The 22198-nt window shown below is 42.7% G+C and overlaps 1 protein-coding gene across 3 annotated transcripts in view; it reads right to left on the bottom strand.

The window, feature by feature from the left end:
• Positions 1–21759, bottom strand: part of LOC137334687 (transcription factor EC-like) — a 63447-nt gene extending 41688 nt beyond the window's left edge. For 2 of the 3 annotated variants that reach the window (XM_067999550.1, XM_067999551.1), the window contains exon 1: positions 21571–21759. In XM_067999550.1, the coding sequence (XP_067855651.1) occupies positions 21571–21627 (57 nt within the window). In that variant the 5' untranslated portion in view covers positions 21628–21759. Of the gene's footprint in view, positions 1–18750; positions 18804–21570 lie in introns of those variants that run through there. The other variant, XM_067999552.1, reaches the window with a different exon arrangement.
• Between the last annotated feature and the right edge of the window lie 439 nt (positions 21760–22198).

The following is a 22198-nucleotide window of genomic DNA, read 5'->3' as shown; positions in this document are numbered from 1 at the left end:
GTCCCGGATTATCGTTTCCAGAGGTTTCCCCACCACCGACGTTAAACTGCATGGCCTATAATTGCTGGATTTATCTTTACACCATTTTTTGAACAAGGGTCCACAAAAAGCAGGACAAATCCAATCCAGCCAATTACCGCCTCATCAGTCTACTCTCAATCATCAGCAAAGTGATGGAAGGTGCCGTCGACAGTGCTATCAATCGGCACTTACTCAATAACCTGCTCACGGATGCTCAGTTTGGGTTCCGCCAGGACCACTCAGCTCCAGGCCTCATTACAGCCTTGGTCCAAACATGGACAAAAGAGCTTAATTCCAGAGGTGAGGTGAGAGTGGCTGCCCTTGACATCAAGGCAGCATTTGACCGAGTGTGGCACCAAGGAGCCCTAGTAAAATTGAAGTCAATGGGAATCAGGGGGAAATCTCACCAGTGGCTGGAATCGTACCTAGCACAAAGGAAGATGGTAGTGGTTGTTGGAAGCCAATCATCTCAGCCCCAGGACATTGCTGCAGGAGTTCCTCAGGGCAGTGTCCTTCAGCAAACCATCTTCAGCTGCTTCATCAATGACCTTCCCTCCATCATAAGGTCAGAAATGGGGATGTTCGCTTATGATTGCACAATGTTCAGTTCCATTCACAGCCCTTCAGATAACGAAGCAGTTCGTGCCCGCATGCAGCAAGACCTGGACAACATCCAGGCTTGGGCTAATAAGTGGCAAGTTACATTCACGCCAGACAAGTGCCAGGCAATGACCATCTCCAACAAGACAGAGTCTAACCATCTCCGCTTGACATTCAACGGCATTACCATTGCCGAATCCCCCACCATCAACATCCTGGGGGTCACCATTGACCAGAAACTTAACTAGACCAGCCATATAAATACTGTGGCTACAACAGCAGGTCAGAGGCTGGGTATTCTGTGGCGAGTGACTCACCTCCTGGGCACAAGTCAGGAGTATGATGGAATACTCTTCACTTGCCTGGATGAATGCAGCTCCAACAACACACAAGCAGCTCGACACATCCAGGACAAAGCAGCCCGCTTGATTGGTACCCCATCCACCACCCTAAGCATTCACTCCCTTCACCACCGGCGCACTGTGGCTGCAGTGTGCATAATCTACAGGATGGACTGCAGCAACTCGCCAAGGCTTCTTCTACAGCACTTCCCTAACCCGCGACCTCTACCACCTAGAAGGACAAGGGCAGCAGGCACATGGGAACAACACAACCTGCACGTTCCCCTCCAAGTCACACACCATCCCGACTTGGAAATATATCACCGTTCCTTCATCATCACTGGATCAAAATCCTGGAACTCCCTTCCTAGCAGCACTGTGGGAGAACCTTCACCACACGGACAGCAGCGGTTCAAGAAGGCGGCTCACCACCATCTTCTCAAGGGCAATTAGGGATGGGCAATAAATGCTGGCCTTGCCAGCGACGCCCACATCCCATGAACGAATATAAGAAAAAAGTGATGCATAGTAATTATTTAACATGTCTGCCATTTCCTTATTTTCATTTATAATATCACCATTATCAGTTTTTAAGGGGCCCACAGAGCTCTTGATGACCCTCTTCTTCCTAACAAAATTGTAAATTTTTTTGTGTTGATCTTGATATCCCTTGCAAGTTTCTTTTCATACTCCCTTTTTGTAGTTCTCACTATCTGTTTTGTCACCCTTTACTGTTCTTTGTATCTCTTCCAGTCACCACGACCTGTGCTATTTTTTGCATTTTTGTATGCTTTTTCTTTTAGTTTTATGTTGCCCCTTACCTGTTTTGTCATCCATGGCTTTTTTTTTGGCAAGTAGAGCTCTTGCCATTTAGGGGTATAAACTGGTTCTGTATCATGTTAAATTCTTTATTGAACGTTTCCCACTGATCTTCTGTCCTTTTACCCATTAACAGATTTGCCCAGTTTACTGTGGACAGTCTCTGTCTCATCCCATTGAAATCAGCCTTACCTAAATTTAGAATCTTAATAGCTGATACGGGTTTCTCCCTTTCAAACACAAGGTTGAACTTGATCATATTATTTGCAATTCTCCAGTCCTATGGCATCTGCCCTGCATCTAAGGATATCTGAAAGATTATGATCAGTACCTCCGCAATTTCCCCCCTTACTTCCCTCAGCATCCTAGGGTGCATCCCATCCGGACCAGGTGACTTATCTATTTTAAGTACAGCCAGCCTTTCTAGTATCTCTTCTTTATCAATTTTTAGCCAATCCAGTATCTTAACTATATCTTCCTTTATTGAGACTCTGGCAGCATCTTCTTCCTTGGTAAAGACCGATGCAAAGTACTCATTTAGTACCTCAGCCATGCCCACTGCCTCCATGAGTAGATCTCTTTTATAGTCCCTAATTGGCCCCACCCCTCCTCTTATTACCCGTTTACTATTAACATGTCTGTAGAAGACTTTTGGGTTCCCTTTTATGTTTTCCGCTAGTCTATTCGCATACTCTCTCTTTGCCCCTCTTATTTCCTTTTTCACTTCCCCCCCCTGAACTTTCTATATTCTTCTTCTGTTCTCACTTGTGTTGTCAACCTGATACCTGTCATACGCCACTTTTTTCTGTTTCATCTTACTCTCTATCACTTTTGTCATCCAGGGAGCTCTGGCTTTGGTTGTCCTACCTTTCTCCCTCGTTGAAATGTACCTTGTCTGTGACCGAATCATCTCCTCTTTAAAGGCCGCCCACTGTTCAATTATAGTTTTGCCTGCAATTTTTGATTCCCATTTACCCAGGCCAGATCTGTTCTCATCCCACTGAAATTGGCTCTCCTCCAATTGAGTATTTTTACTTTAGAGTGGTCATCTCCCAGAGTGAGCTCCATGGCCTTTTCTTATAGGGTGTGAGGTATTTAAAGAAGAAGATGCCATAATTTCACAGAATTTGACTTGAAAGCCATCTTCAAGGAAATTAACACTGGGAGACAGACTGCTGGATGTCTAAGGCAACAAACCTGCCAGAAATGTTGAAATGTCACTCATGCCAAGTGGGGATTAGGCGGCGGGGTGGGGGGGTTGGGTGGCACTCTTTCTCCACTGGGATTGCAAACCAGTCACGCAAAGAGCTCAATGACCTCACCAGGACAGGTGAGGTAATGCAATGGACAGTCTCCCTTTCCTTCCTTGGGCAACCCCTCCAGTGGCCTGACTCTTGTGGACTTTGTACAGCAATTTCTCCTGCAGGAAGATTGAGTAATTGAGGTGAAGAATAGCAGTTGAGGAGTGTGTGCCAAATAGCATGGGACAGCCAAAGCAAAAGATGTGGGGTATATCAATCCATTAAAAGTGGAAGAAGGATTTTAGGACTGTACAAGTAATTACCATTCGGGGATATGGACAGCCATAGTGCAAGATGCCGAGTTACTGCACCCCCCCCCCCCAACCAGAGTGTATTGTGAAGGGTTAGTTCTGCAAGTGTTCCTTGTTGAGAATGAAGAGTGTACTGGTACCCAGGTTGCCCAAGGAAGGAAAGGGAGACTGTCCATTGCATTACCTCACCTGTCCTGGTGAGGTCATTGAGCTCTTTGCGTGACTGGTTTGCAATCCCAGTGGAGAAAGAGTGCCACCCAACCCCCCCACCCCGCCGCCTAATCCCCACTTGGCATGAGTGACATTTCAACATTTCTGGCAGGTTTGTTGCCTTAGACATCCAGCAGTCTGTCTCCCAGTGTTAATTTCCTTGAAGATGGCTTTCAAGTCAAATTCTGTGAAATTATGGCATCTTCTTCTTTGTCAGTGTGCCACAGACACAGAAGAAGATGCACTGCTGCTTTGTTTGACCATATGTTCCAGCTGCTCCTGCAATAGATATCCTTGAAAAATCTCAGGAAAAGCATCACGAAACATGCAGCGAAGTACCTGTCCCCCAGTCTGCTGCTGCAGTGTTCAGCCGAAACTTTCATTCTTAAGGCTACACTCTAATTTCCATACACTCCAGCAAATTACACCTGTTTTACACAGGAATTACGCCAATCACTACTCCAATGAATATGCAAATGAGCTGACCCGGAAAACCCTTGTCTAAATATCTCTCCAGATCACCTGTGGGCACAAATCTTTTTCTGTTAGTGCAAAAGCGGCACAACTCATTATGTGGAAATTCACCCCCTATATCTTTCTTTTAGTTTGAATTCACACTTAAGCACTAGTTATTTTTTTTGGAGCAGGGCTCCGGATACAAAATATCCCATTCCAGTACCCTCAATAAGGACAACATGTGTGCTTTTGTAAGAATAAGTATCCATGGTCTTCTTTAGACAACTGTGTTCATGCCAAGTAGAGATTATACTGACGAGTTTCACAGCTGACAAAGAGTCTTTTCATTGCCAGATTTCCCCATCTTTTGATCTCAAAATTAACCTCTTGACATTTGCCTAGAATTATCATGCTAAAATTCATAGAGGTCTAAAAATGGGATTTGTTGCTAAACGATAAATAGCCCAAATGTTTAATGCCACAGAACGTTATTATAAACTGCGTAACATAGAGCTTTTAGCAGCTGAAAATAGCAGTTCAAAAATATAAATGAACATCTGTGATTCAAAGTACAGCTGCCAAAGATCAGCAAGTTTATAAAATGTGTGAACACATCTGTACAAAAATAGCATAATGGAGGTTATTAAATGCTAGAATATTTATTACAAAAAATGCTATGTACTTAAAAGCTTGTTGGTTAATAATATACAGATGGTAGATGGTTGTTGACATTTGGAAGTATAACTTTTACTCTGGGAGCTCAAATGCAGCCCTTGTTGCTACTCCTCATGCTTGGCTATCATATGTAAGGAGTCGCACAACACCAGGTTATAGTCCAACAGCTTTATTTGAAATCACAAGCTTTCGGAGCTTTGCTCACCTGACTCCTTACATTTGTCCACCCCAGTCCAACACCGGCATCTCCACATCTTGGCTATCATAAGCTGCTGTTTGGTCCAGCCAGTGTGAAAATACAAATATTAAACTGAGCATTAAATGTTCATTAGGATCAAATCTAGATCTTTTCACCAATTAAAATTAACATTGCACTGGCAACCATTACTGAACGAACTATTCATAAGTTTCTGTGGATCGGTTGAGCTGTGCTTACAGCCCAAGCGTAAAGTTCCTAATTTCAGCTTCTTTGCAGTGACACTGAGAATAATGCAGGCGGATGATCATATGTTGGTGGAATGAGCAGCGTGAGTGAGCACCATTTACATCACTGCCTCATGGAATGACAAAAACATGATACAGGTCCTGTAACGTCACAAAATTGGGGGGAGAAAATGAATGGCAAACCTTTTGTTTTATTTGGGGCAAGAGTCAGAACAAGTGTCCATCATTTTTATCACAATGAGATCACATCCAAATGGCACAGTAATTGTATTATGAATTTTGAAACAAACAAAAACAAGTTTGCCAAACAGTTATTCCTGAAGTTGGTAATCTTTAAACCTTTTTATTGCCTCCTTTTTGAGCTGCTGCTGTATCACTTACTATACAGTCATCCTGGTTCAGTAGCCAGGCTGAATGGCTTGTTTGTCTTATACTCCAAATTATTTTCATAGCATATTCTGTACAGTGTAAGCATATTGGTGCAAAAGAACCATTTGCTACATAATATTTTCTGTACTTTGTACCACAGTCACATTGGTAATAGTCCAGAACTTTTCAAAACCAATCATTCACCTGTTTCAAGAGGTCACTGTAAAAATGCATAGTGCAAATTTGCTTACAAAAGGGCTGTAGGTTGACATAGCATGTTGGTGCTACTCCAGTATAAGGCACTCTGAAGTGTAAGGATTTGTATTTACAACCATAATTACCACACAGAATACTTTGATATTTTAAAATAGGACACAATTTTCTTTCATCAGAGCCTAAAGTTACACTTTTAGTAAAGGAGCAAATGTCTTCTAATTTAAAGATAGAGGGGGTGGGGGCTGAAATTCAACTTCTGCGCAGGTGCAAAATGGGCTGTAGCAGATCGGCTGTTCGTTAAACAACCCGTATGATTTTCCTTTCTGTTGAATGTTATTTTCTGCTCCTCCAAATAAACATTGCCGTTTTCATCACATAATGTCTTTTTACTGCATTATTGGAAAGAGATTTATAGAGTCATAGAGTCATAGAGTTATACAGCACGGATAGAGGCCCTTCGGCCCATGGTGTCCGCGCCGGCCATCAGCCCTGTCTACTCTAATCCCATATTCCAGCATTTGGTCCGTAGCCTTGTATGCTATGGCATTTCAAGTGCTCATCCAAATGCTTCTTGAATGTTGTGAGGGTTCCTGCCTCCACAACCCTTTCAGACAGTGAGTTCCAGACTCCAACCACCCTCTGGGTGAAAAAGTTCTTTCTAAAATCCCCTCTAAACCTCCCGCCTTTTACCTTGAATCTATGTCCCCTTGTTATAGAACCCTCAACGAAGGGAAAAAGCTCCTTAGTATCCATCCTATCTGTGCCCCTCATAATTTTGTACACCTCAATCATGTCCCCCCTCAGCCTCCTCTGCTCCAAGGAAAACAAACCCAATCTTCCCAGTCTCTCTTCATAGCTGAAGCGCTCCAGCCCTGGTAACATCCTGGTGAATCTCCTCTGCACCCTCTCCAAAGCGATCACATCCTTCCTGTAGTGTGGCGACCAGAACTGCACACAGTACTCCAGCTGTGGCCTAACCAGTGTTTTATACAGCTCCATCATAACCTCCTTGCTCTTATATTCTATGCCTCGGCTAATAAAGGCAAGTATCCCATATGCCTTCTTTACCACCTTATCTACCTGTTCTGCCGCCTTCAGGGATCTGTGAACTTGCACACCAAGATCCCTCTGACCCTCTGTCTTGCCTAGGGTCCTCCCATTCATTGTGTATTCCCTTGCCTTGTTAGTCCCTCCAAAGTGCATCACCTCGCACTTTTCCGGGTTAAATTCCATTTGCCACTGTTCTGCCCATCTGACCAACCCATCTATATCGTCCTGCAGACTGAGGCTATCCTCCTCGCTATTTACCACCCTACCAATCTTTGTATCATCAGCGAACTTACTGATCATACCTTTTACATTCATATCCAAGTCATTAATGTAGACCACAAACAGCAAGGGACCCAGCACCAATCCCTGTGGTACCCCACTGGCCACAGGCTTCCAGTCACAAAAACAACCTTCGACCATCACCCTCTGCCTTCTGCCACTAAGCCAGTTTTGTATCCAAAGTGCCAAGGCACCCTGGATTCCATGGGCTCGTACCTTCTTGACCAGTCTCCTGTGGGGGACTTTATCGAAGGCCTTACTGAAATCCATGTATACCACATCCACTGCGTTACCCTCATCCACACGCCTAGTCACCCCCTCAAAAAATTCAATCAAATTAGTCAGACATGATCTTCCCTTGACAAAGCCAAGTTGACTATCCCTGATTAATCCTTGCTTCTCCAAGTGGAGACTAATTTTGTCCTTCAGAATTTTTTCCAATAATTTTCCTACCACTGATGTTAGGCTCACTGGCCTGTAGTTCCCCGGTTTTTCCCTACTCCCCTTCTTGAATAATGGTATTACATTAGCGGTTCTCCAGTCCTCTGGAACATCCCCTGTGGCCAGAGAGGTTCTGAATATATGTGTCAGAGCCCCCGCAATCTCCTCCTTTGCCTCACACAGTAGCCTGGGATACATTTCGTCCGGGCCTGGGGATTTATCCATTTTTAGGCCTGCTAAAACCGCCAATACCTCCTCCCGCTCGATGTTAATATGTTCGAGTATATCACAGTCCCCCTGCCATATTTCTATGTCTACATCGTCCTTCTCCATAGTGAAAACAGATGCAAAAAATTCATTTAGAACCCCTCCTACATCTGCCGGCTCCACACACAGATTGCCATTTTTGTCCATAATGGGCCCTATTTTTTCCCTAGTCATCCTCTTACCCTTAATATACTTATAAAACATCTTAGGATTTTCCTTTATTTTGCTCGCCAGTGTTATTTCATGGCCCCTCCTTGATCTCCTAATTTCTTTTTTAAGTATCCCCCTGCACTTTTTGTACTCCTCTAGGGCTTCCTCCGTCTTTAGCCTTTTGTATCTGCCAAAAGCCCTCCTTTTTTTCCTAATCCATTCTCGTATATCCCCTGACATCCAAGGTTCCCTGGAGTTCTTGGAACCACCCTTGACCTTTACGGGAACATGTTGCCATTGTATGGTCTCAATCTCCCTTCTGAAAGACTCCCATTGCTCCGATGCGGATTTTCCTACAAGCAGCTGATCCCAGTTCATTTTGGCCAGATCCTGCCTTATCCTATTAAAATCGGCCTTCCCCCAATTTAGAACCTTTATTTCCGGCCCCTCCCTGTCCTTTTCCATGACCACCTTAAATCTCACTGAATTATGGTCACTGTCACCAAAGTGCTCACCTACTAGCACTTCTTCAACTTGGCCGGCCACATTCCCTAGAATTAGGTCCAGTACCGCCCCCTCTCTTGTAGGACTTTCTACATGCTGGCTCAAAAAGCTCTCCTGGATGCACGTTAAGAATTTTGTACCCTCTAAGCCTTTTACACTCTGAGTATCCCAGTTAATATTGGGGAAGTTGAAATCCCCCACTATTATTACCCTATTATTTGCACAATTTTCTGAGATTTGCCTACATATCTGTTCCTCTATCTCCCCCTGACTGTTTGGGGGCCTATAGTACACTCCCATCAAAGTGCTTGCCCCGTTTTTGTTTTTAAGCTCCATCCATATGGCCTCATTAGAGGAACCTCCTTATGGCAGTAATTGATTCTTTAATTAATATTGCGACCCCCCCTCCTCTTATACCTCCCCCTCTGTCTCGCCTGAAGATTCTGTACCCCGGAATATTGAGCTGCCAGTCTTGCCCCTCCCTCAACCATGTCTCTGTGACAGCAACAATATCATACTCCCATGTGTTTATCAACACCTTCAGTTCATCCACCTTATTCGCAAGACTCCTTGCATTAAAATAGATGCCATCCAGCCTTGCCCTCACATATTTGCCGTGTCTTCCAAGCTGACTTGTTTTTTTCTCTATATTTGGCTGCACATCACCCCCTATTGTAGCTCCACTCTGTATCCCATCCCCCTGCCAAGTTAGTTTAAACCCACCCCAACAGTGCTAGCAAACCTCCCCGCAAGGATATTTGTCCCGCTCTGGTTCAGGTGCAACCCGTCCGACTTGTACAAGTCCCACCTTCCCCAGAAGCAGGCCCAGTGATCCAGGAAACTGAAACCCTCCCTCCCTCCTGCACCAACTCTTTAGCCACGCATTCATCTGTTCTATCCTCCTATTTCTATACTCACTAGCCCGTGGCACTGGGAGTAATCCAGAGATTACAACCTTTGAGGTCCTGCTCTTTAATCTGCTACCTTGCTCCCTAAATTCTTGATGCAGGACCTCATCTCCCTTCCTGCCTATGTCGTTGGTCCCAATGTGGACCACGACCTCTGCCTGCTCACCCTCCCCCTTGAGAATGCCCTGTAGCCGCTCAGTGACATCCATGACCCTGGCACCAGGGAGGCAACAAACCATCCCGGAGTCACGTTTACGGCCACAGAAACGCCTGTCTGTTCCCCTTACGATAGAATCCCCTACCACTATAGCTCTTCCACTCTTTTTCCTCCCAGCCTGTGCAGCAGAGCTACCCCTGGTGCCAGGAAGTTGGCTGCTGCTGCCTTCCCCTGATAAGTCATCCCCCTCAACAATATCCAAAGCGGTATATCCTGAAGATATATCCACGAGATTGGATAAACTTGCAGTTGTTGGGCTAGAATTTCCAATTGGCGAAGTTCATATTTGAATGTTTAACCCACTCGTGCTACTTTCCTATGTGTGTTTTTTTTAAAAACGTAGAATGTACAGCACAGAAACAGGATATTCATCCCAACAGGTCCATGCCGGTGTTTATGCTCCACACAAGCCTCCTCCCACCTTTCTTCATCTAACCTCATCAGCATATCTTTCTATTCCTTTCTCCCTCCTGTGTTTGTCTAGCTTCCCCTTAAATGCATCTATGCTAGTCACCTCAGCTACTCTTTGTGGTAGTGAGTTCCACATTCTAACCATTCTCTGGGTAAAGAAGTTTCTCCTGAATTCCCTATTGGATTTATTATATATTATATTTATGGCCCCTTGATCTGGCCTCCCCCGCAAGTAGAAATATCTTCTCTACGTCTACCCTATCAAACTTTTTCATAATCTTAATCAGGTCACCCCTCAGTCTTCTCTTTTCTAGAGAAAAGAAACCTAACCTGTTCAATCTTTCCTGATAGGTATAATCTCTCAGTTCTAGTATCATCCTGGTAAATCTTTTTTGCACCTTCTCCAATGCCTCTATATCCTTTTTATAATATGGAGACCAGAACTGTTCACAATACTCCAAGTGTGGTCTAACCGAGGTTCTATTTAAGTTTAACATAACGATCCTGCCTTTCAATTCTATCCCTCTCGAAATGAACCCCAGTGCTTAGTTTGCTTTTTCTTTGGCCTTATTAACCTGTGTCACTACTTTTAGTGATTTGTGAATCTGTACCCCAGAACCCTCTGCTCCTCTACCCCATTTAGACTCTGATTTTCCAAGCAGTATGTGGCTTTCTTATTCTTCCTACCAAAATGTACCACCTCACACTTACCTATACTGAAATTCATTTGCCAATTACACACTCATTCTGCAAGTTTATTAATGTCTTCCTGCATTTTGTCACAGTCCTTCTCAGTATTAACTATAGTCCCCAATTTGGTGTCGTCTGCAAATTTTGAAATTGTACTTCTGATTCCCGAGTCCAATTCGTTTATGTAAATAGTGAACAACGGTGGCCCCAGCATCAATCCTTGTGGAACACCACTTCCCACCTTTTGCCAGTCTGAGTAACTACCTTTAACCATACTCTCTGTTTTCTATTTGTAGCCAGATTGCTGTCCATTCAGCCACTTGTCCCCTGATTCCACATGCTCTGACCTTAGTCATAAGTCTACTATGCGGTATCTTACACATGCGTTAACCCATGGCACATGAAGTGGTCATAAGTGAACTTTGCTGCATGGAAGTTCAATCCTATCATTTGAGTTACTGCCACATATATATATATATATATATAGATAGAGAGAGATAGAGAGTGAGAGAGATATCAATAAAAGGGTAGATTTTGCTCTTCATTGGACCTAGGAAATGGGCGTTCTCCACTCGCAATTAAGAGGAAAAAGAGGTGGAGTCGTGTTATGTCAGGTGTCCTCTCCCACTGCACTGTCTAGGATTTCTGTAGTGGACATCAGTAGACTTGACCCTGTAGGAGCTGTAGGCCCCACAGTCCCTTGTTAATGAGATGGGAGGGGGCATTCATAGCCAGTGCCTCACCTTGCTTTGCCTATAACTGTTGGGTGCTCTAGGTAAGGGCATCTAAAGAAACCTGATATAGGCGCCTGCCCCAGGACCATTGTGGACCAGATGATCTGCAAGGGTCCTGGGGGCAGGCCAAAGGCTGGAGGCAGAAGGTAAAAATCTCACCTGCCCAGGATGATTTTTGGGCTCTCTAGCAGCAGCCAGAAGATCACAATGTCAGCAGCCAGAGGCACACCTGCAGTCATGTGGCTGTAGTCTGCTTTCCTCCATGATTCTCCAGAGTGAGGCCCAGCTACGGGTGGACCTGCACCTGGAGTGTGCCCAAAATGCCCTGGGGTAGGAAATATACATGCTCCCATTGAGAAATCTCTACCCTAAAGATTTTTTGTTTCATCATGCTATTTTGTGAACTGTTACTACTGCTTGAAATATATGGGCAATTAAGAAAAATGTGCAGTTGCATTGCTGCTAATATAGCCATGTGTTTGTGCACTGTCCTTCATATATTATGGGTGAGGCAAAATTTAACACTGTAGCCTATAGTTTCTCAACTGTGCTAACTAGGGAACTTCTCATGTGTAATGTGTACATTAATCCTAAATGAATTAAAATCAATTCACATGGAGCAGCATTTAAGCATATTCAAAACCCAGATTTTACTGAAGATGTGATTATATGGCATCTAAACTGAGCAAACTCATTGCTTGTAAGTTCCTTTAAAGCTATTAAAGGCCTGCATCCCATGATCCCTAGCTAGACTGAAGCCGAGTTCCTGAAAGTGATAGGACAGTTTTCTAATTCACTAGATAGGCTTTACTACAATTTAAAGAAAAAATGTTTTTTAAACAGTACTTAGCAGTACTTATTAGAATGGGGTAAAACATCAGAAGGAAGCTTTTTCGGGGGATGGGTGAAGTGGGGAGAATTACAGAACGTGTTGACCTGATTACCAGTTACAAGGCTTTTGACTTTTTTTTACAAATTAAAGTCCTGTCATCTTGGCTGCATATATTGCTGGGATTATTTACTATTAATTTAGATGAAGTGTAAAATCAAAAATGAAAATAAAACAAGACCATACACACATAGAAAATTAAATTGCACAAACATCAGTTTCCCTGATGTCTTAGTTGGTGGCGGCATTGTATAACAGAGCCAAACAAACCTAGAAGAATTCATGTTCAATTCGCAGTCTGTGCTGAGATAGCTAATCTCAGCCAGCATGACAGTAGCAGTGCTCCAAGTGGCCTCAGTGCACCTGGACGAGGCAGGGAAACATCAACCAGTGTTTTCACCCATGCTATCCAATGACTCATACTGAAAAATAATTGCGCTCAGCTGTGAAGCCCCTTGCATTCACTGTCCAGGCTCACACCTGGAATCACCACTTGAGGGAGGTAACAGTACATGACCGGTGCCTGTGCAACATACCCCAGCAAGGGGTCAATATCCTCAGGAGAGAGCAAAGGGAGAACAATAATGGAAAGAAAATTTGAACAGTGATGAGGATGCAATATCCACCTCCAGCAAAATTAGATAGAATACATCACACTGTGCAGTAATGCTGAAATCCTATAGCCTCCACTTACGCTGTGGTGTTTGTAGTCCTCCACTATCTATTAGTCTTTCACCATCAGTTCTGTGTCTCCCTAGATTCCATTTCTGTCTAAACAACCATAATACTTTGGCCCGTCAAAAAACACTTCAGCTTTTGATGATTCGAAGGCTTGTTGTAAGAAACAATTGTCAAGTGCAAGAAGGCTGCCTCTCAGTACAGTATGAGTGCTGGCTTTTTGGAAGGAGAGATTTCAAACATCCTGAGACCCACAACAGTGTTTGTTGTTTGGGAAAACCAGAGAATCGTGGGATGCAGTTTAATTTTTGTTTGACAAAATATATTTGACATAAAAGTCTTCCATCCCCTCCCTTTGGCTTTTACTTTGTTGATTACATATTTGCTCACAGTAAAATACTCTGAAATCAAAGAAAGCAGATATTTCATTCAGTGTTTGGCACAAAATATTTTTATGTTGTCCATTTGTATATTAGAGCTAGGCTGCTTGATTCATTAATCCTCATAGAATAATATGTTATCTGTTTGAGAAACCTTACCATACATCAAGTTTTCCAAAAAAAAGTCTTTTTGCACATGCAGAATACTAAAATTAGATCAACTGCATGAATAGCTTTGCACAATACAGTACTTTTGTACCTCATTATTACTGCAATCAATCTGTCCATAACACATCCTTGACCATTTTTTTGCAATTGTATGCTTTAATAAAAAAAGTTAATACTTGCATTAATTTCCAGTGGTTTAGTTTCCAGTCAAAATGTGAAAAATGTGAAAAATGTAGTCATACATTTTGTTTCATAATCTCATTCAGCGAGGAGTTTTTGATACTTCATCCTTTTTCTTGCGATTAGAATAATCATCAACTTCCAACCTGTATCCTAAAGCTTTAGTTTAGAGAATAAGGTGCTCCTCAATGACTCAACATGGGATAGATCTTGACTTTGTGCGATAGTGTAGAATAGGCGAAAGGGAGTTATTAGCTCGTTTCACATCTTGCCCAATTTTTATTTCCGTTGAAGTCAGTGGAAATAAAAATCGTGAGAGATATAGAATGAGCTGCCGATTCACTATCACCCGTTTTACACTATCGCACAAAGTCGAGATCTACCCCAACATGTTTCACAAGCACCATACTTTCAATTCCACGAGATCACTGAGGTATGAAAGTACTGTACTGTGCAAAGCTAATCATATCGTTGATCTAATTTTGGTATTCTGCATGGGTAGGAGGAATTTTTTTGGAAAAAATGTCTGGTAAGGTATGCAAATACAATTTTTAGTACCTAAAATTATGTTACAGTGAATCTTCTTCAAAAGCAGACTTTTCTCTTTCAGAATATACATCTAACCGGCAAGAATTACACCAGTAAGTCTAGTCAAGTTTTAATTACATGCGAGGACCTAATACAAATTCTCAGAGATGTGTTGAACAGGGTTTTGTTTATGACTGAAATGTTTCCTTCTATGTAGGCTTTTTGTGGCTCAGACCCAAACTGCAGACCTTTGATTAGTGGCCTAGTGGATTAGACAAGTGTTATTAACTGAAGTTTTGTGTTGCATTCCTAAGTCAAGTAATTCATTTTTTTTAACATATTTTGCAAAGTATGAAAAAAAATGTTCGTGTGACTTAGAGAAATGTCTATTCCCTCCTCCCGCCCCCAGCCCCACACCCCCCTACACACCGCACCCCCCCGCCCCAGTCTATTCATAGGATCCTAAGAAAGCTGAGTGTTCCTCATGGATGTTAGGGAACTTGGGGAAATAAATAGTGATGTCTTGAGGAGTGTACATATTACAGAGAGGGAGGTGCTGGAAGTCTTAACGCGCATCAAGGTAGATAAATCTCCGGGACCTGATGAAATGTATCCCAGGACGTTATGGGAGGTTAGGGAGGAAATTGCGGGTCCCCTAGCAGAGATATTTGAATCATCCACCGCTACAGGTGAGGTGCCTGAAGATTGGAGGGTAGCAAATGTTGTGCCTTTGCTTAAGAAGGGCGGCAGGGAAAAGCCTGGGAACTACAGACCAGTGAGCCTGACATCTGTAGTGGGTAAGTTGTTAGAGGGTATTCTGAGGGACAGGATCTACAGGCATTTGGAGAGGTAGGGACTAATTAGGAACAGTCAGCATGGTTTTGTGAGAGGAAAATCATGTCTCACGAATTTGATTGAGTTTTTTGAAGGGGTAACCAAGAAGATAGATGAGGGCTGTGCAGTAGACGTGGTCTACATGGACTTCAGCAAAGCATTTGACAAGGTACCGCATGGTAGGTTGTTACATAAGGTTAAATCTCATGGGATCCAAGGTGAGGTAGCCAATTGGATACAAAATTGGCTTGACGACAGAAGACAGAGGGTGGTTGTCGAGGGTTGTTTTTCAAACTGGATGCCTGTGTCCAGCGGTGTGCCTCAGGGATCGGTGCTGGGTCCGCTGTTATTTGTTATTTATATTAATGATTTGGATGAGAATTTAGGAGGCATGGTTAGTAAGTTTGCAGATGACACCAAGATTGGTGGCATTGTGGACAGTGAAGAAGGTTATCTAGGATTGCAACGGGATCTTGATAAATTGGGCCAGTGGGCCGATGAATGGCAGATGGAGTTTAATTTAGATAAATGTGAGGTGATGCATTTTGGTAGATCGAATCGGGCCAGGACCTACTCCGTTAATGGTAGGGCGTTGGGGAGAGTTATAGAACAAAGAGATCTAGGAGTACAGATTCATAGCTCCTTGAAAGTGGAGTCACAGGTGGATAGGGTGGTGAAGAAGGCATTCAGCATGCTTGGTTTCATTGGTCAGAACATTGAATGCAGGAGTTGGGATGTCTTGTTGAAGTTGTACAGGGCATTGGTGAGGCCACACTTGGAGTACTGTGTACAGTTCTGGTCACCCTATTATAGAAAGGATATTATTAAACTAGAAAGAGTGCAGAAAAGATTTACTAGGATGCTACCGGGACTTGATGGTTTGACTTACAGGGAGAGGTTAGACAGACTGGGACTTTATTCCCTGGAGAGTAGGAGGTTAAGGGGTGATCTTATAGAAGTCTATAAAATAATGAGGGGCATAGATAAGGTCGATAGTCAAAATCTTTTCCCAAAGGTAGGGGAGTCTATAACGAGGGGGCACAGATTTAAGGTGAGAGGGGAGAGATACAAAAGGATCCAGAGGGGCAATTTTTTCACTCAAAGGGTGGTGAGTGTCTGGAACGAGCTGCCAGAGGCAGTAGTAGAGGCGGGTACAATTTTGTCTTTTAAAAAGCATTTGGACAGTTACATGGGGAAGATGGGTATCGAGGGATATGGGCCAAGTGCAGGCAATTGGGACTAGCTTAGTGGTATAAACTGGGCGACATGGACATGTTGGGCCGAAGGGCCTGTTTCCATGTTGTAACTTCTATGATTCTATGATATGATTCTATGATATTCTCATAAACTGTAATGGCTATTTATAGTGCTATCCCACTGTTCCCTTCAAACCAGCCATAAGCAGAATTTTCAGCCCATTCTATTACTGCTAAACATTCTATGACTGCTCAACACTATTGGCATCATAAAGTGTGACACTGATACACATAATTGTTTAACACAAATAACAGGCAAGCCGCCCACTTTTGCTGTGCAAATTCTGGCAGGTTGCACGAGAGCAGCATGGTTGCATTCCCTAATGTCACATTTCTTTGCAAAAGTGTGGACAGAATTGTTGTCACAATAACGAGTCGCAGGGTTGCCCCCAGATTTTCAGATGCCTCCCTGGAGGCCCTCGTGGAGGAGTTCAGGGCAAGGAGGGAAGTACTGTTCCCTAGCATTCGTAGGAGCACACCCACAGCAGGCTATCCAGCAGGCTTGGATAGAAATGGATGGCAGGATCAGTGCCAGCAGCATCACCCCCAGGACCTGGGTTCAATGTAGAAAGAGCTTCAATAACTTCACAAGAGCAGCAAGGCTGAGTGCAGCTCTTCATCTCTCCGTCTCTCTCACTATCTGCCAATACTCCTTTCATCCTCCTCCCCCACCATTCTCAATCATTTCCTAGCATACATTCACAAGGGCACACTGTAACACCTCTCTTTCTCATTTCAAATGTACTCACCTCTTCTTTTGCTCCCTTCACACCACACACTAACAGCATTCTTTTCTTATTTCCTAGCACTTGCACAGGCACCAACTCCTCCCAGCACTCCTTCCTCACTTTACATTCCACGCACTTGGGTTTATATTCATCACCTCCCCATCCTCATTCCATCTTCCTTCTCTTCCACTATATGCACAAGCCCCAGACATCTCCACTTACCTTTTCAATAGCCACTCACTAACTCTCACCCTCTCTTTCTGCAGGATGAAGATAGCACATAATGTGAGGGGGGAGAGGCGCAATACGGGGGGAGCAACACATGGCCTAATAGCCCTCACCGAAAAGGAGCAGGAAACTCTGAGATTAGTGGCGGGTAAAGCCATGTTTATCAGGGAAGGTGAAGCTAGTGGCTTACCTTAACAGGATGTCTGCATATTACTTGTACCCTTTCATTCACCTCAGCAAATATGCAGCAAACTTCACAACTACAAGTTGCATTCTGAAGACTGTCACCTGCTAATGTCCAGCCTCTCAGTGCCAACCTAACTCTTGTCCTTTTTCTCTTTCCTTTAGGTTCTTCTCAGCAGCAAAAGCTTTCTGAAGGCAATATCTTGGAGGAGGATAATCCTCCTGAGGATGCACCATCACGTGCTCCATCCCTCCCAAGCATCAGCACAGACAATGGCAGTCTGTGTGCCTGGCACAAGCAGTTATAACTGGTATTGGAAGGCCTGCCAAGGAGTTTCAGCAAAATGGCTGGAAGTGTGGAGGAGTCCACTTCCAGCCTGTGTGGTGCCATCTTGCATGGTCCCGTTCCTGCTGGGCAGGCAAGGTTAAAATTGCCCCTTAAGTGTTGCCATTAATATTCTGTTCTAAAATCTATTGTGCAAGTTCCATTTGTGGCATTAATTGACACTAAATCCCCAATTCCGCTCAAATTGGCAGTCTCCCTCAGAGTCTCAGACAGGGGTGCCCACTACTGGGCCCAATTCCTCCAAAAGAAGGTTCAGCAAGCCTTCCAACATTGCCCCGGCAATCTACCCCTATCTCCTTCCTGGCTGTACCTAACGTTGACTGTAGCAGAGCCGAAGTGGGTGGTGGGGCAGGGAAATCAGCTTGGTTCACAGGCCCCACCTCCCTGCTGTCATTTACGTGTGGCAAGGTGGTCAAGGGTTAACTGGTCAACATACCTGCTGGAGCAGGGAAGGAAGGTTTCTGGCAGTGCTGTTAAGGTTGAAGATGCAGTGGTAGGCCTCACTGCCTCATTTCCCTTAATTTCCATAGCTATATTGCCTCATTTCAGGTGGTATAGGAGAGCAAAATCCAGTTGTCGCTGTGCAAGGTAAATTAAGTGTTCCATTCCCCAGCATTGACATCTTTCATGTTAATGAGAACACAAAAAGCGCCAAAAATATAATTTTATACGGTTTAGATATTAAGACAGTGTTACACATGATGTCAAATTACAGCACAGGATAATATGTTCTAGAGTTGTGATATGGCAAATCTCAATTAACACTGGTAGTTTGTAATGACACACATACGGAAAATTGAATCTTCCCTTTCTCTTGCTCCCTTCCAGGATTTCACTGGGACCAGAATATTGTGGTCAAACTGGCACAATAACCCAAGTGTATTCATGCTACTGGCTCCAACAAAGGAAATTACATAGCAGCATCCCAATGCAAAGATATCCCTACATCTCTGGTACATAGACAATCCACAGAGCTCCACTACTCCAGTAGTTCCTACCTGCTGCATCATGAAGGTTCTATTGCCACTCAGTCAACATTCACCAGACTCCTATTCAAATAAAATCAACATTTTTCAGCCAAGTCACCTTGGACCAGGTACAAACTCAAAGTGGCATCAAAAGGCATTCTGAAAACCACATAGAATTTTACAATTGAAACACTCATGGCCATCCCAGGTTCCAAATAGTTAATCTCTGGTATAGGTAGAATGTCTCCAAAATACTGAATTTAGTTATTTTATAAAAATCTAAATGTTGTCCCTATTCTGACTCTATAAAGTCTTATGTGTCTGTCATTTTAAGAAATTGGTGCTGTCTTTGTAGTAGGACCTTCTGCTGGTTTCTTTCTGTTCGGCACATGGACAATGTCCTATTGTATTTCACTTAACAATTCTACTTCCATTTTTGGAGGATATTGGTGAATGAAAGAGAATGAATCAACATTGGTGCCTGTTTATTTATGTAACTTTTATATTTTGTTGCTTCACGTGGTGGTTTTATGATTATACATCGATTTTTTTCTGGAACGGTGTACTCTGCATCCGCTTCCCTAGTGGTGAAGCATGGGATTATCCATTCAAGTTCTGAATCATTTTTGTAGCAGTCTGCAACTGATTTCCCTGCTGGTTCATTAGAGGCACATGTCCAATGAATCTAATGATCTAGTGGAGGTAATTGACTGAATTCTCTAATGCTCTAGAGGAGGTAATTGACTGAAATCTCTAATGTTCTGGAGGAGGTAATTGACTGAATTATCTGATGTTCTGGAGGAGGTAATTGACTGAATTCTCTGATGCTCTAGAGGAGGTATTTGACTGAATTCTCTGATGCTCTAGAGGTAATTGACTGAATTCTCTGATGCTCTAGAGGAGGTATTTGACTGAATTCTCTGATGCTCCAGAGGAGGTAATTGACTGAATCCTCTGATGTTCTAGAGGAGATAATTGACTGAATTCACAAATACTCTAGAGGAAGTAATTGATTAAATTCTCAAATGCTCTAGAGGAGATAAATTGACTGAATTCTCTGATGCTCTAGAGGAGGTAATCAGATGAATTCACTGGTGATCTAGTTTGGTATATCCAGTTACCTGTTGGACTTGCTTGGATATGTAACTGACTCCTGACTTCTTGCAGTCTAGCTGTGGTATGAGACTAAATGGCGGCCTTGTGAGGGATTACCACTGTTCCCTAGAGATCTGGGAGGCTTTGTGCATTTGTTTTTCAGACGTTTTGGACTTTAGATTCAGATTATCCTAATTTCAGGGAGGTCTAAATCCAAATTTAAGTATTCATTTCTGTTATTAATCTACTTAGGCCGCACCTTTTAGTTGCTTCAAAATATTTTCAAAGTTTCCCCTCCAGACTTGCATGGTGGCTGATGAATAAGTGGTACTTGTTTACAAAGGTTGGTACAAAGCGGGATTAAATCTTTTCACTTCCAGGAAATACACCTATTACTACATCGATTGAAACAGCAGCTCTTATTTGCCAAATCAAAACAAATCAGTTTTACTTTGTACCATATTCTTAGAGACATCCATTATGGACAATTATATATAGAATCATAGCATCGTTGCAGCACAGAAGGAGACCATTCGGCCCATCAAACCTGTGCCGGCTTTTTGTAAGAACAATCCAGTTAGTCCCATACCCCCGCTCTTTCCCTGTAGACCTGCAAATTTTTTCTCTTCAAATATTTATCCAATTCCTTTTTGAAAACCATGATTGAATCTGCATTTACCACCCTTTCAGGCAATGTATTCCAGATCATAACTACTCGCTGCGTAAAAAAGTTTTTCCTCACGTCGCCTTTGGTTCTTTTGCCAATCACCTTAAATCTGTGTCCTCTGGTTCTCGACCCTTCCACCAATGGAAACAATATCTCTTTATTTATTTTATCTGAACGCTTAATGATTTTGAACACTTCAATCAAATCTTCTCTTAACCTTCTCTACTCTAAGGAGAACAACCCCAGCTTCTCCAGTCTATCCACGTAACTGAAGTCTCTCCATTCTAGTAAATCTTTTCCGCACCCTCTCTATGGTCTTCATATCCTTCCTAAAATGTGGTGCCCAGAATTGGACACAATATTCCAGTTGTGGCTGAACCAGTGTTTTATAAAGGTTCAACATAACTTCCTTGCTTTTGTACTCTACGCCTCTGTTTATAAAGCCCAGGATCCCGTATGCTTTTTTAACCGCTTTCTCAACCTGTTCTGCCACCTTCAAAGATTTGTGCTCGTATACCCCCAGGTCTCTCTGTTCCTGCATCCCCTTTAGAATTGTACCATTTAGTTTATATAAAAGAAATGGTTTAATATAGTCATAGCTAGTTTTGAGTTTGACTCCACAATGCAGTTTAACACGATGTATAAAAACGACTTAAATATTAATTCAATTATTAATTGCGTCATTTATTAGCTTTTATTTTAAATGAATTATATGAATAGTTGCTTTATTAATCATTAATCCCATTCCTAATATCAGTGACTAAAACCACACTCCCTTTTATGCAAAATATTTAAAAGAATGTTAATATTTTCAGCCATTTTTATGTATACAAGAAAGCTAAAAACGACTCATCAAAAGCATTGCCAAGTTAACTTGATCATTACATTCTTAACCTCTTTTTACTGCCTTAACCTGAAAACTATTTAATCAGATTTTTTCCTACAGTGTACTTTTAACCTTCTACCCGTCAAAGCAGAAAGAAACTGTAGTTTCTACAAAAGGCAGGCTCTGACATTTTAAGGCTCAATACATCTTTGTAAGTGAAACAGAATCCACAGATAAAGTCACTGGTAAATGTGCTACCTACCGGCACTAATTGGATTTCTGTCAGTGCTATCAGCTCTACAACACAGCATTGACTCATGCTCGCTGATGCATCAGGGGATGCAACACGTACAACTCAATACAGAGATTCAATGGATTTAATAAAGACCTTAATGAAGATCTTAGGATATTTCAGCGTAAAGCCCAGTTACAGAGGAGAAGCAGCATGCCTTAGCTTCTTTCCTTTTCAACAGCACTTGAATTCCAGAAAAGGATGAGAAAGAAATGACACAGCACTTTTGAGTAAAAGGACTTCCTATGTGAAGCGCCAAGATACAACCATATCAAGAAACAGCTGCAGTGCTTGTTTAAATCTACGGTCAGATGTATGGACCGCATACTGATTTCATTGCTCCTATCTCTCTCCCTGTCATCGCCACTTCCTCTGAAAACAGGAGCTGAAAGTTCATACATGCACGGATCCCCTTTTTCCTGCAATAAGCTTATCTTAGGTTACACCAACTTCCTATAAACTGTACTTTAGGATTGTGCACACACAGCGATCATTGTTCTGTTTTCATTTCAATCTAGGCAAAACAAGCTACTGGAATAAATAAACTTATTCCAAGAAAAATGTAGTGGAGATTTATGACCTTTTAAAAGAAATTACT

This window comes from Heptranchias perlo, chromosome 18 (genome assembly GCF_035084215.1).
Source record: "Heptranchias perlo isolate sHepPer1 chromosome 18, sHepPer1.hap1, whole genome shotgun sequence".
NCBI lineage: Eukaryota > Metazoa > Chordata > Chondrichthyes > Hexanchiformes > Hexanchidae > Heptranchias > Heptranchias perlo.
The sequence above is the reverse complement of the archived record's forward strand: the minus strand, read 5'-3'. Positions and strand labels throughout refer to the sequence as shown.